Genomic DNA, 17726 nt, shown 5'->3' on the forward strand with positions numbered 1-17726 from the left:
TGGCTCAGAAAAAGTTCACATGGTCAACACAACGTAGAACCTTTGAACCCTACGGTCTTTGCCTGCCTTCTTTCATGGCTAGCTAAACCAGAGTGAATTGGTTTGTTTAAATGTAACCAGTTCTGCCACTTCTATGAATCCCATAATTTAAGAATTTGTTTTCCTTGGTGCAGGATTGAGATGGTTTTTAAAAAAGGGGAAAGAACAGCCCACTCAATCTTCTCACCGATAATCTACACCTCTAGCTATGCCAATACACTTTACTGTACTTATTGGCACACCCTATCAACTCACCGTATGCAGGCACCCCAAACGGAGGGTGTGCATAGCTCAGCAGCAGAGCACCTGCCTTGCATGCAGGAGGTCCCAGGTTCAATCCCACCCCAAAAGTTCTAAGACAACAAGGCTAAAAACAGCAGTGCTTTGAGGGCAGGAGCTTGAGGAGCAAGAATAGGACATCCCCTACCCCAAATATTGGCCCTTATCACATTTGGGAAGGCAGGTGAAAAATAGAGGTTTACTTCATTTACTTACAACACTTCCATGCCACCTGCTGACTTAACACAAGTTCTCTGGGAGGTTCACCAGTAACAAGTTAAAACTATAAATATTGCCACAATACACAACACCATCTAAAGTTCTCTCCAACAGACCATTAAGCCGGGAGTCTTATATTACTTAACAGCATTACTGGTTGAGTAGTGTCAGGGCTGGTGTGCGGCCAGAGCCGGTGCTAGGGTTTTTTGCACCCTAGGCGAGATCACCTTCTGGCACCCCCCCCCAAATTAATTAATTAATTAATAATAATAAAAATAGAAAACATAATAGAAAATAGAAAAAACTAAAAAGTAGAAAAATAAAAATAAAAAATAAAAATAAAATAAAAAACAGCTGAGAGGCACGGCGAGGTGGCCCCAGGCTTGCGCTTTGCGCGGGGAGCGCGAGCCTGGCGCCGGCTCCACTGCGCCTGTCAGCTGTGCTTGTTGAGCGGCTTCAGGCCGCTCTCCGGAGGCAAGCGTGCGCCTCAGGAGAGCGGCCTGAAGCCGCTCAACAGGTGACAGGCGCAGTGGAGGCGGCACCGGGGGTGGTGGCCGGCGGCCGGCAGGCTGGCCAGAGCCCCCTCCATTTTGGTACCCTAGGCAGCGGCCTAGTTCACCTAAATAGACGCGCTGGCCCTGTGTGCAGCTTCCCACGACCAAAGACCACCAAGACTCAGGGATGGCTTTTCAGAATTTAATACTATATGCATATGTACAGTTCAGAGTTCAGAAAGACATGACCACCTATTCCGAGTCAGAATCCGGAACTGGCGTGCGTCTCGATCTATGCCAGCAGAACAACTTCGGCCCGCCTCGTTTCCTCCTTTGCTCTTGACGCTTTCCCAGTCTATGGACCTCAGGGGAGGGAGTGGGACCAGGCCCCTCTCCTGAACTGCTCAACAGCCTCCTCGTTGCCCTGACTTCCGAAACCACCCCTGCTGCAGTACCTTCAGACACCTCCTCTCCTGCGCACATGCCGGTAGCATCCCTAAGCCCCTCCGCCTCGCTCAGAGCCCTTGCACCGCTTTCTGGTTTGCTCTCCTGCCAGCCCTCCTCTTGCTCTGCCCTTTCCTCAGGTTCCTGTCCCTGTGCGAACTCACTCCCCTGTCCAGATCCCCAAAGAAATGCTGCCAGTTGGAAGAGGCCAGAGACAGTGAGCATGTGGTCCCAACAGGAAGTATGGTCAAAGGCCAGAAATTACAGGAGTTGCAGCCCAACAATATCTAGTTCACCTTGTCATCTGAGTCATGTGAGGCAGTGAAGGTGCTGAATTGGTGCTTTGATATGCTAATGGGCTGGACTGGGGGCCAATAAACCAATTCCTGGATATGGGAATATAGGGCTGTACTTCCCTTGAAGGAACAGGTACATAGTTTGAGGGTGCTTGAGGACCAGATGGCTTCAGTGGCAAGGAGAGTCCTTTCCAAGCTTCAGCTGGTTCAGCAGCTACAAGTATTCCTAGCAGGGCTGCAGTGGCCCAGGCTGTGATCAGCTATTGTTTGAATGACTGCCATGCACGGCATGTGGGGCCGCCCTTGAAGACAACTCAGAAGTTTCACTGAGTGAATAATGCATGTGACAGAGGTTTGACAGGTACCACCATGAGAGATCTTATTACATTGCTTCCTTAAACAACTGCCCTGGCTGCCCATCCACTTCTAAGCTCAATTTAAAGTGTTGCTGCTTACTTTTAAAGCCCCAAATAGTTTAGGGCCTGAATACCGGAAGAAGTGCCCCCTCTATAACCAACTGTCTGTGCTTTCTGATCAGCAGGTTTGGTTGATGATGACATGGGACAGAGTCTTCTTTGTGGTTGTTGGACTCTGATTCCAACTCCATCAGCCCTAGCCAGCACAGCCAATGGTCAGGGAAGATTGGAGTTGTAGTCTAGGAACCTCTAGAACAGGCACCCCCAAACTTCGGCCCTCCAGATGTTTTGGACTACAATTCCCATCTTCCCCAACCACTGGTCCTGTTAGATAGAGATCATGGGAGTTGTACGCCAAAACATCTGGAGGGCCGCAGTTTGGGGATGCCTGCTCTAGAAGGTCATACACTACCTTCCCTTGCCTTACAGCAGGGAAATGTAGCCTTCTGGACCTCTCTACTGGCCACTGGAATTCATCCCAGGCCATGCCCCTTATCCCCAGATCACAGCATGCACTTGACCTGCCTGACACCCTTCTTGCGTGTTTCTCTGACTGGATTGTGCCCCTGGACTCTGATAAGGCTTTGTCCTTGTCTGGAGGGAGGATACAGAGGGGTGTGTGACTTCTGTGTGCAGAAACTAGCCTGCTGTACAAGGTACGAGAATGAATATTAGTTGATCCACCTGCTTTTGCCTGCAGCCTTGCAAGAAAATGCAGCCTTTTGCCTGAGAATCTTTTCCGCCCCCATACAGGTGTGTTAGGAACTGACATTGTTGTCATTTCAGCATCAAGTAAACATGTACCTGTGTACCTAGAATGGAGGTGAGCAATTTTGGGCTCTCCAGGTGCTATTGGACTTCAACACCCATCAACCCCAATCAATACATTCAGCAGTCAAGGCCCTTCATGTGAACGGCCAAAGCTTCCCCACTCCTAGGACTTTCAGGTTTCTAAATGAGTGACTGCTTCAGTCTTCTCTGCCATGTTTAGAGGCCCCTGCTGCTGTTTAAGCTTTGCTAGTGGCAGTTTTATGCTGCACCCCACCATGGTATTGGGCTGTAAGTCTTTAAAACAAATAACTCGCAGAGAGAACAAGCCTTTCCCCCTTCCTGAAGCAGACTCCAGTACAGTAGAGCAGTCCGGCCTGAAATCATACAAGGCAACGTTTCAGCAAAGAAGGCCTTGCTTGAAATAAAATTGTGAAATGGGAGTCTTTTAAAAATGTTTTAGCCTAGTACACATATCCACATGTCAATCTTTTCTCTCCCATTTCAGATACCATTCAAGACTAACCATGGAAAAGGTGCCCTGACCTTTTAATGACCTCCTGTTTAACTGCAGTGCCATCTAGTTCATGCTTAGCTTCTGTTGGGGACATCTGAGAAAGCAGGATTGCTTTGGGAAAACTTGTGTCAATTTACTAGCTGGGAAATTCTGTTGGTTTTGTTTCCAGCAGCATGAAGGACTCCCCCCCCCCCTTCAGTCACTTGAGCTCTGCAGGTTGGAAGAGGCCCCGAGGCTTCTTACCTCCCCCTATTGCAGAAATTGCTGCCTCCCTAGCTACATCCTCACAATTTTAGCAGGATTAAGACAATCACATAAAGACCATGAGTTCCCTTACACCAAGTCAGCAAGACAGCAGTGAGGAATTTCATTTCAGAATGACAGCCACACTTGTCCATAAAACTCACTGCCATTCACCCTGACTAACAGCATTTCTGAACAAGCAGTTTTCTTTCACCCTACCTGGATATGCTGGGGGTTGAGCCTGGGGCCTCTGCATACAAAGCAGATGCTCTACCACTGAACATCCTTCAACTTATTGTGGAACAGCTTTAGTTTATTCATTTGCATATTGCCTTTACCTTCAGGAGCTCCAGTGGTGGACCTGGTCCTCTTTCCACACCAAACTTTACCATCACAATCAACCCAACTTGAACCAGGGTGAGCGCCAGTTTTTGGAGGGTCCATAGACCCTCATAAGCAATGCATGGCCTAGTGAGCCTACCAACTAAAGCAAGTCCATTCTTGCAAGTGGAACCCCTGGCATGTGGCAGGTGCCCAGCCATGTTAACCCTCATCCCTGACCATGACTTGAACATGCTTTTTCAACAAGTGTACTCATGTCTTTTATAGTGCACAAACAAGCCTACCTGTTTGAGAAGTGGCTTGGAAGCTGGACGACTTCCGTGATTGCTTCTGGGTTCTTTTTTGCAATGCCGCAGATGTCCAGCTTGCTGTAACATTCCTCCTGCACCTCAGAAATCATTCGCTGGAATGTGGAGCACCTCCGAATGGCAAGGAACACTTTGGACGTAATGCCATTTGCAATGCACTTCAAGCTCTCCTTCACAAAGGCTTTCCCCTGCCAATTGATTGTAAGGGTGTAAGTGACCAGGTTAAAAGAACAGGAGTATGAATCTTTACTGTAGACTATGCTTTTGTCACATGTAATTAATGATCCTCAGGAGGGAAACTCAGTTAGCAATGGGCGAATGTTGATTTTAGTTTCTCTTTTTTTCCAGGTTTACACATTTCCAGTTCAAGAGGTGTTTTTTTTAAGTTCTCAAAAAATTTAGAAGCATTTTAGTGCTAATTTCTCCCTATACATACATATGCACATATGTTTTTACGAATATATGCATTTTTGCACATATTGTTTGCCTGGAGAACTGCATTGCAAAATTCAGAGAAGTGTTAATTTTAAAATTACAGCAGAGTTTCTGTTTGCATTTTATTTTGGGAAGTGCAGGTTTGGTAGATTTGCCCTTAAATGCAAACCAGACTGAATTTCTCCTCTGCCCCTGCCAGTGTGGATGACTCCATTTCAGCATTCTGGACACCCAGCAATGCCTTCTCCCAAGATACTCCATTCCTCTCCTGTTCTCCTCCCATATTCACCAGTCCTTCCCCCTTTTTGGTTCACCCCATATAAATATTTTTTTATGTACTTTTGCCAACTTGAATTTTGCCCTAAGCCTGCTGTTCATGGGTGGTGCTGTTTTGGCTACTTACGGAGAATTCAGAAAACCAAATTCACCCTTAGCATGTATAATGGTAACTGTAACTAAAACATCAGTACATACAAAGCTTACTTGGCAACACTGAGGGCTCATGTACGCTTCCATTTTCCTCTGGGAAAGCCTGCAGTTTAGCATGGAATCGGAACAAACAGCAATTGGGTTTCTTTTGTGGGTTGCTGTTTGTTATGATTTAGCACTAAATTGCAGCAGCCAGGGAAAGGCAACACCACTCTGACCTGTGCCTAGAAAGCCTGGGGCAAGTGGAAAAAGACTTGTGCTTTTTAGGGACAAGCAGAAGAGCAGAGGAGCCCTGAGCCAATTTCAGGTTGGAGACAGAGTTAAATTTCACAACAGATTTCCAGACAGGGAGGGGTGGATTGATAATCCAAGCTGAGAATAAACCAATTAATTTGGTTTGCTCCACACCTAGAGATCTTCTTGTGACAGAGTGTGCTCTAATAAGTAAACGGCTTAAGCCAGGCATCCCCAAACTGCGGCCCTCCAGATGTTTTGGCCTACAACTCCCATGATCCCTAGCTAACAGGACCAGTGGTCAGGAATGATGGGAATTGTAGTCCAAAACATCTGGAGGGCCAAAGTTTGGGGATGCCTGGCTTAAGCCATAAATTCAGCTGCTGACCTGACTGTTCCCAAGACAAGCCCACATCATGGAACCAACCTTCATGTTTTTGTTTTTGTTTAATAGTCATGCCAGCCCTTTCAGGTCCATATGGTACTGTGGTTGTCTACAGTGTAGTACCGTAGTTCAGGGGTACAGCATCAGCATTGCACACAGAGGGATCCTGACACCCTTAGGTAGGGCTTGGAGAGAACCATTCCAAGCTGCTAACAGTCAGTGAGGACAATGCAAAGCTAGATGGGCCTGTGGTCTGACTTGGTTTAAGGCTTCCTACTCAGAAGGCTGTGCTGTTGTGAGGGGAGGAAGGGGAAGGGGAGATCCATGCCTGCAGCTCAGAGCTCCTTGGAGGAAAGGCAGGATAAAAATGCAGTTAACAATGGGAGGGATCCAGATTAATGGGATCCAGAGGTAACAAAAGAGCTCTGGTTCTGAAATGATAATAAAATACTATTATTGCTACAGTAACAACAAGAGATGGAGTTTGCATATTTCTACATGGACTTAAAAGCCATGTATGTACAGAGAAGCAAGGATGTTCTGAGAAGCAACTAAAATGTCACTGACCCTCTCGCCAGAAATCTAAGTTATACTTTTAGAAGTCAATAAAATTAAATTGTTGCACTAGCCAAAGCCAGCACAATGAAACTCTTTAAAAAAAATCTATGGAAGCCAGCTAACAATACATATTTAACATCCAAAATCAGGACAAAATAAAAGCTCCCCTTCAACAGTTCTGTAGAAGTTGCTTGCACAAGCTTTCTCTTTCATAATCTGGGATACAGATTGTGTCAACTGATTCAGTTATATAAGGTTGTGCATCCATCACCAAGAAGGCTAGAAACCACCCTCAAGCTCTTCCTGATCAGGGAGCAACCAAAGGACAGTGAGTTTAGTTCTTTCATATCTGTAGATAATAAAATAAAATACATGCAACAACTATTTTACATTTGCTCCATGCATGCAGCATGATGGCTCACACTGGCTTCGCCACAACCCAGAAGCGGCTGGAAAAGGGGGCGCAGTAGGGTGGGGACGTAACGAGGCATAACGGGGTGGGGCAGGCTTACACACATTCCGCTGACCCACGTGGGGGCCCAGAATTGCAACCCCCACACAAATTGGGGATTGCATGTAAAAAGAAAAGACCACACCATGTAGTATAGCCACATAGCACAAATTATTGAGGAGAGAACATTGAAGCAAAATTAGTATAAATGGCTTCCTACATTTTGATCTTTTATTAATTTTTTTTTACCTGCCATTTATCAGCAAGTTCCAGGGTAGGTTACAACAATTTAAAAGTAAATATTAAAAGCAGTTAAATTGGTCATAGGAATAGGGTGCATGCTGAGAACACTTACTTAAGCATACCATGAAAGCTGTATAATGATGGTGTCACACCCATCTCTGTGGGGAGGGAGTTCCACAGCTTAGGGGCTGCCACAGAGAAGGCCCTCTCCTGGACTTCACCCCCCTGTGAATGTCTGAGGGTGGAGGAGTTACCAAGAGGGCCCCCCTCTTCAGCTGATCTTATCACCTGAAAGGAATGAGACAGTCTCTCCGAAAGTTGGGACCTTTTAAGACTTTAAACACCTCAAATTGGGCCTGGAAAGGAACTGGCAGCCAAAATAGCTGTTTCAGAACAGGGGTTATGTGAATTCCAAAGGCATCCCCTGTCAGTAATCTTCTACCCCACGGATATAGAGTGGTACCTCTACTTATGAATTTAATGCGTTCTGAACACATTCGTAAGCCAGTGATCTGCCAGTGATCTACCACAGACGTCCAGTGATCTACTGGTAGATCACAATCAGTGCCGGCTGTAGGGATAGGCTGGGTGGCACGGGGTGCCAGGGCGCCGGGCCAGCAGGGGGGAACCGCGCTGAGCACTGCGCCCGCCCCGGAGCGATCTCCGCACCACGGCGCCAGGGCTCCCGACATGCTTGACAAGGCCCTAATCACGATCTACCTGTTGGACGTGCCTGCCCTATAATAATGAACTTTAATATTTGCCACTTTGGTGTTCTTATTTACTGGTATCTTAAAATCTCCTGCCTAAGGAAAGCTACTCCACCTTGTCCAATGGCAGGGATGGCCAGGGCTCTACACTTGGTGGGTTAGGTGCCAAGTTTCTAATTCCTAGCCTCCTAGGAAAGAGAAGTGCAAGTCATGTCAGGCTGATCTGGCACAGCACATCTCCCTGCCAGCTCCCACAGTAGGAGCGGCTGTGTGAAAAGAACATTTGTTTCCTCTTGAAAGGGAAGCTTGATTCTCCACCCCACAAGACATCCTCTGCCAAGCCTTCGCACACAGTGAGTGGAAAATGTACTGTCATAGAATGGACCCCCTATTCCCAACCCATCACTTGAATATATCCACTGTGATAATAAAATGTTTTTTTAAAACAACAACAACAACAACTGAATAAACTGCCTCTGGGTACAAGTTATCACATATTTGCAGCAAATGAAGCACCTGACATATCTGCAGCTACTTAAAATATAGGTGCTTAAGGGACAAGGGACAATAAGAAGCTCTTCGTGCAACCAGCAGCTTTGTTGCAGCTCAGCATCATGGATAACTGACCAGCAGTGGATTTCCAGAACTTCAGGCTGGATTCTTCCCCAGATCTACCTGGAGACAACTGGGATTGAACCTTGGACTTTGGGGGAGCTATCTGCCAGTGAGCTACGACCCTTATTTGCTGGGACTGCACCAGGCTTAAGAACAAAATGGGCCATATACAAATAAAATTATGTATGCACCCCCAGTTGTGGGCCATGTTGGCTGGGGCCAAGGGAAGCTGACACCAACATCATCTATCCCTGTTTTAAAGAAAACAAGACACTTCATTTTAAGAGGATGCACACATGCATCACACCAACCAGCATCTTAGAAGAAGCATTTCCTTCTGTGGAGTAAGAGAATGCTTCTTTTTAAGATTGCATTTGATATCTGTAGTTGTTGTAAGGCGGGTTCAGAGGCTCCAGCCCAAAAGTCGATTTTGGCCACTGAGGCCTCCCTGTTTGGCCTGTAAGGCTGTCTCAGCCAAGCCAAGCCTGCTCTCCATCAGCTGCACTATATGAAGACAGGTGAATTCTGAGAACTTATGTACAATACAATAGTACTGGCTGCAGCAGCATCACACCCCGGGGCATATGAGTCAATGAAAGCTGCCTCCTACGCAGACCCCTGGGCTCATATAGCTCAATAGTACCTTTACCAAGGGGAACCAGTGGCCTTTCAGATGTTGCTGGACTACAACTCCCATCATCCCTGAACATTGACTATATTGGATGGGGCTGATAGGAGCTGGAGTCCAACAACATCTGGAGGACCCACTGATCTGCACTGACTAGCAGAGACTCTCAAGGGTTTCAGACAGGAGATTTTCCTATCTCTAAGTGGAGATGCCTTTTGCATGGAAAGCATTGCACCACCACGGAGCCCTGGCCGTTCTTCCCCTGTCCATCAGCAAGGAAGCTGCAAGGGAAAAGGGGTTAGGCTGATACTGTACCTGAGTGTCAAATTTAGCTGCACTGTAGAGAAAGGATTTGCAGATGTCATACATGCCGCCTGTGTCACATGTGGAATTTTCCAGGCAGGCAAAAGCACCACATCCTACCTGGAGGGCACTATTTAAACACCGCACCACATCAGCTGCAAAAGAGAAGGGGGTAGAGAGAAGGAGAGTCCATCTTAATACAGACTTCTGCCATGCCTCATGTTTCCATAGCAGCTTTCAACTCAATTGAAGGCATTTGCCAGCAATTGTTAAGTCATTGCTTTCCTCTTGGAGTGTGCACATTCTACATATCACCTTTAACAAGCACCCACAGCTAAGCCACCACACCTCAAATGCATTTTTGCTGCAAGAGTCAGCTTCCAGCACCTTGGAGAGTACATTTTCTGCATCAAGCCTTTTTGTGTGTGTGTGTGTGTGAAATACACCAGGAGGGCACCATCCCAAAAAGTCTTAGTGCATAATTGGATAGTTGAACCACAGGTGACAGGTGACACTGAACTAAGTTCTTGAAGGCACAGGTGCCTATTCATCACAAACACAGTAAGTCAGACATGCTGTTCATTTTGGCGAAGTGGATTCCTGCCCTGAAGTCCAGCCCTCATAGCATCACTGGTTTTAGGGACTCCAAGTTGGAAAGCATGACTGCCAAGAAAATGAAAGTTTCTGGTGCTTTCATTTTACAAACCAAGCCGAGAAGACTCCACCCCAATTATGATGCCACTTTATAAACATTTGATTTGTCACTCCCAAACTGGTGCCCTCCAGCTGTTTTGGACTACAAGCCCCAGTCAGCCCACCAGTCAGTGATGATGGAAACTATAGCTAACAGGTCCAGTGGTCAGGGATGATGGGAATTGTAGTCCCAAAAACATCTGGAGGGCCAAGTTTGGCCATGCCAGATGTGGTTCAACCAAGTTGGAAAAGGCTGCATTAGATGAACCTTCCCATCTCACCTTTCCACACTGGTGCCATAGTGAGAATGGTGGAGAGGAGTTTGTGTGTTTGTGTCACTATTAACATAGCAAAACATTTTTATTGCAACAAGAACCTTAGCATAAGTCTACTGTTTGTAGCAATGTAACACAATTCAGGAAGAAACAAGCACACAGTTACAGTTCTGCAATGTGACACAGGCTCCAACAAGCAATGAATGTCAGACTTTGGGGCTATTACAACTGCACATTCAAAATGGTTAGTATGTACAGAAACCTAGTGGCGCTGTGGGTTAAACCACAGAGTCTAGGGCTTGCTGATAAGAAGGTCGGCGGTTTGAATCCCTGCAACAGGGTGAGCTCCTGTTGTTTGGTCCCTGCTCCTGCCAACCTAGCAGTTCGAAAGCACATCAAAGTGCAAGTAGATAAATAGGGACCGCTCCAGCAGGAAGGTAAACGGCGTTTCCATGCGCTGCTCTGGTTCGCCAGAAGCAGCTTTGTCATGCTGGCCACATGACCCGGAAAGCTGTCTGCGGACAAACGCCGGCTCCCTCGGCCTATAGAGCGAGATGAGCGCCACAACCCAAGAGTCGGACACGACTGGACCTGATGGTCAGGGGCCCCTTTACCTTTACCTTATGTACAGAAACACCCTCCCCAAAGTTCTATTTCCAGACATTGCTAGTTTGATATATCAGCTTACTGCCGATGCACCTAAGAAACTTCACATTTTATTTTAACAGTTCACAGTTTAGCAGCCATTGCAATGTAAAGACAGACAGGTAGGGAGGAGGAGAAAGGCAAAGTTGGGTTGTCATGGCCACTGCAAGACAATTCTAGGGTGGATGAGCAGCCAAATGGCAGTTCATTCCAGCTGAGCTGCTTGAGTGGGTGTCACTGCCTCACCTCTACTCAAGAAGCAGCCAGGAAAAGGGGCTGCGTATGAAGACAATTCTGAGAAAGGAGGTGCCAAAGGACACTTTGGCCCACCCAGACTCTCACTCCAATGCAACCATCACAAATCCTTAAGTCAGGAGTGGGGAAATGCCACCACACAGGCCTCATAAGGCCTTGCCAGGCCTCCTCATTTGACCAAGCCATACCTACCCGCCCTACACTGATGTCATATATGTGGGGTGAGTAAAGAGTCAACTGCACCAAAATGGGGCTTGCTAGCACTGCTTACCAGCTGACTACCAGGGCTTGAATAGCACTGTGCCTTTGCCTGCACAGTTTGATTTCAACCCCTGCAGTCAAAAATAGAGGTCAATGTGACATAATGTGGTTGGTGACCCCACTCCCTGTCAAGCTTGGCATGAAGGGGGTGGGGAGATAAGGATTCTGTCTACCTGCCTGCCAGATCCAATTCCTTACTCCTTATCATTCTATAATGGCTTGCTTAAGGCCACTCAATGAGTTTTGGGCTGAGTTTATGAACTATGTGCTACATCAGTTAAAAAGACACACATGGCCATTATGCTCACTAAGGCTGTAATCCTAGGCTCATTTACCAGGGAATAAGACCCAGGTGGCGCTGTGGGTTAAACCACAGGGCCTAGGGCTTGCTGATCAGAAGGTCGGCGGTTTGAATCCCTGCGATGGGGTGAGCTCCTGTTGCTCGGTCCCAGCTCCTGCTAACCTAGCAGTTCGAAAGCACATCAAAGTGCAAGTAGATAAATAGGCACCGCTACAGCGGGAAGGTAAACGGTGTTTCCGTGTGCTGCTCTGGTTCGCCAGAAGTGGCTTAGTCATGCTGGCCACATGACCCGGAAGCTGTATGCTGGCTCCCTCGGCCAATAACGTGAGATGAGCGCCGCAACCCCAGAGTTGGTCACGACTAGACCTAAAGGTCAGGGGTCCTTTACCTTTAAGTCACATTTAATTTAGTTGGGCTTGCATTTAAGTAGACATGTATGGGACTGTTGGCTTCCAACTTCATTCCAGTGATTAAACTGTATAATGTAGCGTGAGTGTGTTTCTGCATGTATAGGAAAATGGTAATTTCCCATTCCAAGTCAACATACAGACAAGGGAGAGATTATTCATAGAAAAAGCATTTTTGAATTATTGCTAAAATTCTGGGTGGCATGCCAGTAAACTTTTCAAGGATAGGATGCCAAGAGGCACAGAGGAATACCTAGCATTTTATGGGCTAAAGGTGTGGCTGCAATGGATACATAATGGGCATGTTTCTATGTAATGCTTGATTGGAAATGCGTTTCTGAACCCATGCTACAATGTTGTGCTGTCCCTCTTTTGTTTCTGGGTAGCAATGGATGACTGTGCTAATTTTGGTTTCTCATTTTTCCAACCTTAAGTTCTCCACATTTACACATCAGTTTGAAATTAGTCAGTATTTCATGTGCCAAGTTTCCCTATGCATATTTTAGACATGAATTTGCTTAATAAACTCAGTTTGCAAAGCAATTTCCGCCAATATGCACACTATATTAGGTACATTCTTATGCACATCACATGCTGGAGAACTGCATTGCAAAATTTGGAGAAGTGCAAATTCTGAAGGATGGCTGTGCTCTAGTTTGAATAATGTTTCGGAAAGTAAATACTGAGTAGCTTTGTCCTTATATGTAAACTGAAGTTATTTTCTCCTCCATTTGGGGGCTGTTAAGTACTGTCAAATATGTACATCCCAACTGGAGCAACCTGGTTGGATGGGCAGGGGGTGTAATAAATCACCACCCCACTCTTTGTAAAAACCAGGATTACCTCTGAGATGCATAGAAAAATAAAATAAAAACCACCACAGAACCTCAGCCACACCTGATGGCATTCCAACTCTTACAGAAAACTACAAGCATTCCAGAATAAAAGAAGGCGCCTTAACTCACCTCCTGAAAACACAAACCTGCTGATCAGAAGGTAATTCTGGAGGAACTGTGGCCTCATTCCTCACCTTGCCAACAACGGGCTGATGCTCCAAGGGGCCTTTGACACTAACCTTAATGACCAAGGGCTTCATGTAGGGAGAGGAGCTACTTTGCATTTGTTGGACCCAGACTATCTTGATGTGAATGCTCTCCCCAGAGAAGGACACATGGTGCCATCATTGCTTGCTTTTTGGCACCAGGCTGAAACTTTTCCTGTATTGCATGGGGTTGGACTAGATGACCCTTGAGTACCTTCCAACCCTAAGATTCTATGATTCTTACTTACCCAGGCTTCCAATTGCTAACTGAGCAGGTAGTGTTATGTTTTCTGACCTGTCAGTGCTAATCTTTTAGTGGGGTGGGAAGGATTTGTCTATTTTTGTTCAGGAGAACTTCCTAATGGACATTTCTACCTGCTTTAAATTCAGTCACCCTCAATGATGCCTCAAACCTCCCATCTAAAACAGCTGTATTATGGTATAAATTTTATAACATAGCCTAAAGAATCCCTACAGAAGGGGGTCAATTTGCACAACTATCCTTTCTGTTCCAAATTGAACTTCCCATGCTTCTGGTGTGACACACAAACAGTTTAAATATAGGAAACTGCAGTCCCTTACATTTAAAAATAGATAATGCATTCTACACTCATTACGTTGTTTGCTTTCTATGTGGAGGTGTCATGGAATTGGCAGCTGAGCATTGCAGTGCACAGCTGGAAGAAGCATGGGATGAGTACAGTATATCGAAAGAGGCAAATTACCATTGCCTTAGGGTGCTCAGTGGCTAAGAGCAGTGGACCAGCACATGGGCTCATAACAGGTGATCACCTTCATCAGCCACATAGAGAAGTTGTTGAAGCAGCAGGCTCTGACGCTTCCAAATCATGTTGGATGTTTGAACGGGATGCACTGTGAACATGTCCATCTGCTTAAATAAGGACCCAATGGTGCCATCAGGAAAGGACTTTGAAGCAGAAAGGCCATCTGATGGGATGAGCACAGGGCTTCCAGATGCAGCAAGCTGGCTTGCCACATTTGATAGTAATTATTATTTAAATTCTCATTTAAAGGGGGAACCATAAACCCAGAGTCTAATCTTACCTTACCACTGTAAGCATTTTGGAGAAATGTTTCTTTATCTTTCAACTCCAGTTTGAAAAGCTGTCACTAATACAGGCTTTCTAATCCCACTAAGGCGAGTGTAAGGCTCCAGTTAAGATTTTGCAGACATTGACGGTGGTGAAATGGTTGAAGTGTCAGACTAGGATTGAGGCAACCCAGCTTTAAATCCCTACTCAGCCATACAACTGACTTAGTGACCTTGGGCTAGTCATTTCTGGGCATAACCTACCTTACAGGGTTGTTGAGGGGGTACAGGGAGAAAACCATGTAATCCCCTTGAGCTCCTTGATGGAAAATTAGTAGAATGCAGTAAATGTAGTTAAATCCCAGTAGTTAAGCTCATGGAGGCGAGTAGAGCAGCATAAAGACCCTAGGAAGAGCTGCCAGAGTTTGTGCACAAGACTGAACTATTTAAATATGTCAGCAGGACAATTTTCTTCCAGAAGCTGGCTGACAACCCACCAGATTTCTCCCCTGCCTGCTGGTAAATTGGTATAACATTTTTCTCCAAGCTGAATTTCTACTCAGTCATGCAAAGGGAGATCTGTTACTTTTTGCCTGATATGTTAGGAATGACATGCAAACCAGGCCTTTTAAAAAATTGGGATGCTATTTCGCAGGGGATTTTAGACAGTAGTTTTAGAAACCTAGTGAAAAAGCTCGTTAATTTCTAGTCAAGTGTAGCATCTTGTCGTGGGTACCTTTTAAATGAGAACACTGTATGTTTCAATGCTAACTTATATGCAAAGAAAGATAACTATTTGATAAGACAAAGCTCTCTGCAAACCATTCCTAACTATCCTCATAAATAAATACACTGTGTGTGGGGTGGTGGTTATTATTTGTTACTATGTTTTGTATTTTTGTGTTTTTATATTGCAAACTGCCTTGTGATCTTTGGATGAAGGGTGGCATAGAAATTTAATGAATGAATGAATAAAACAACTCATTTTATAACTATGTTTTCATAGATTCAGGTTATAACTTGGCACTTAGCATGTTTAATATATATTAGGGCTCTTATTGTTTTAGGCACAGTGGAATAACTGAGACCCTTTGTTTCTATAGCAACCAAGTACAAAAGGAAATTGAGCAAATACCCTAGAACTGTGCTGCAGAGTCTTGCAGATCTGAAATAGCAGCCTCTCTTGGCAAGTGTCAAATCAGAGGAGTATAAATGTCTTTATTTTAAATGGGTGCAAGTGATGCCTGCCGGCATTGGAAGCATAAGGAGCAGCCAACACCTTCGCCTTTTCAAAAGTGCTTAGTTTTAGGATTACTTGCAGCAATGGATAAGTTAGCAAAACATATACGGCCCATTTCTCAAATGGAATTAACTTGTTTTAAGACTGTATTGGTAACATGCAACATGAGAATTCCTGATTTGACTGCAGAGCAAGGGAGGATTAAAAGTTAGAAGCCAGAAAGGGAAGGTGTAGATTTTCAGATGTGGGTTACATTGGGTACTCTGCTCCCAGTACAGCTATTAAGGCTCCATACACACCATCCACTTAAAACACATCACCCCCAAAGAATCTTAGGAACTGTAGTTTATCCCTCATAGAACTACAGTTCCCAGTACCCTGTTTCTCAGGATTCTTTTTTGGGGGGGAGGGCAGGGAGAACGCCTTAAGTATATGGTGCATACACACCATCCTTCTATTTTCAGAGTAGTATGTTAGCTCTGTTAATCTGCTGCAGCTAACATCACGAAAAGTCTTGGGGCACCTTGAAGACCAGCCAATTTAATTCTAGCATAAGCTGTTTGGGGGGCGGGGCGCAATTCATCAGAGGCATGAAGTGTTCGCTAGGGAATGGTGCTTAATTTGGAGATGGGTGAACCATTCTGCTTCAGTTCAATTCTCCAAGAAGACTGGAGGTCTCCGCTATGGCTGAAGTGGACTACCCCGCATTTAGGATCACTACACCAGCTCCTGAAACGAGCGAGGGCTCTCCTCCCATTCATTCGGCTGTGAAACAGCGGCAGAAAGAGAGGGAGAGAAGCAGGAGGCATATTAACCCAGCGTAAAGTTCTCCTGCGCAAGTTCCCCTCTTGCACACAGCTCCCGTCCCTTCTTTCAGTGGGGCAGCGGCTTGCGCAGGAGAACTTCCCGCCTGCGTCTGTGGCCAAAGTGAGCCTGCAAAGGCGATGGGCGCGCGGAGGAAAGAGGGGTACCTGAATTTTGCGCGGCCAGCCTGGCCTTCCTGGGGCTGAAGGAGTCATTCTGCTCCACTTCATAAGTCGCAGCAGCAGCGGCCGCCAGCAGCAGCAGGACCGCGGACTTTCGGAGCATTCTGTGCTAAGTTTCCGCTAAGTTCGCGCTTCGGGCTCTCCCGGTCTTCTCTCGCTTTCTGGCCACCTCTCGAGCTGGAACGAAGACGCGGAGCGCGGACGCAGCAGAGTGCGCGGCAGCGGACGGGGGTTGAGAAATGAGCAACCGATTGACTGACGCGCCGAGTCCGTAAAAGCCACTTGGACTCCGACTCCTATTCGCTGCAGGTGACCAACCTGGAGTTTTTATAGCCACCCTGAGAGGTTCTTTCCCCCTCCCCACCCCTACCTCCAACTTCAAGAGCCAATCAGGAGCGCGATGGGCAGCCAATGGGGAGCAGTGCTCATTCAAGCACAGGAAGCCTGGAACTTCATAGGAAGAATTTTTTCCAGCCCATTAAAAGAACCTGCCAAAGAGGAATATTAACCAAAAGAAAAGAAGGAACATGAATTTTGATGAGGTGGTTGGGGGAAGAATTTAACTCAAGCTGCATACTATGAACTCAGTGGCTCTAAAGACCAAAAAATTCATAACAGTAAACTCCCTGTGGCTCCATTTCGATCTCACCTTTCCTCCAAGGAGCTGAAGGTGGTGCATATGGGTCTCACCCCCTCAATTTTATCCTCACAACAATCCTGTGAGGTAAGTTAGGCTGTAACTTCAATACCACACATACAGATGATTGCTTGAGACTGCAGTGATCAGCTGATAAACATGCATGTATGAACCAGCAACCCTTGATGACTGATGGTGGAATGTCTGTACACTGAAAATCATTTTCTCTGCAGTGATATGGAAGTTCTCTCTACGGTGTGTGCTACCTGTGATGGCCCGTTAAATCATTCCTTGATTTTTGCAGTCATCAAGCAGGGAACATACATGCCTGAACCAGCCTTCTGTCTCTTTATGCAGATACCTGCTGTACACATTACAGCTCTTATGTGTAGGCTGCCCCCAAACAGTTGTGTATGGTGGCAGCTCATTTCCACGGAGAATCGCCACAGCAGTGCAAGGCACTGCCAAGACTTAAACAAAACTCACAAAATCAAGGGAAGGGTTGTAGTAGAGCAAGTGCCCGCAAAAGCTACCTGATTCAATTCTAGGCATCTCCATGTAGGGCTGGGAAAAACCC

The 17726-nt window shown here is 46.1% G+C and overlaps 1 protein-coding gene across 1 annotated transcript in view; it reads right to left on the minus strand.

The window, feature by feature from the left end:
- STC1 (stanniocalcin 1) overlaps positions 1-16814 on the minus strand; it is a 29626-nt gene extending 12812 nt beyond the window's left edge. Inside the window, exons 1-3 of the mRNA XM_035139928.3 lie at positions 16498-16814; positions 9369-9511; positions 4342-4553 (exon numbers count right to left, since the gene is read on the minus strand). Coding sequence (XP_034995819.2) covers positions 4342-4553; positions 9369-9511; positions 16498-16615 — 473 coding nt within the window. The 5' untranslated portion in view covers positions 16616-16814. The remainder of the gene's footprint in view (positions 1-4341; positions 4554-9368; positions 9512-16497) is intronic.
- Between the last annotated feature and the right edge of the window lie 912 nt (positions 16815-17726).

The sequence above is a fragment of the Zootoca vivipara genome, chromosome 14, assembly GCF_965207765.1.
Source record: "Zootoca vivipara chromosome 14, rZooViv2.hap1.1, whole genome shotgun sequence".
NCBI lineage: Eukaryota > Metazoa > Chordata > Lepidosauria > Squamata > Lacertidae > Zootoca > Zootoca vivipara.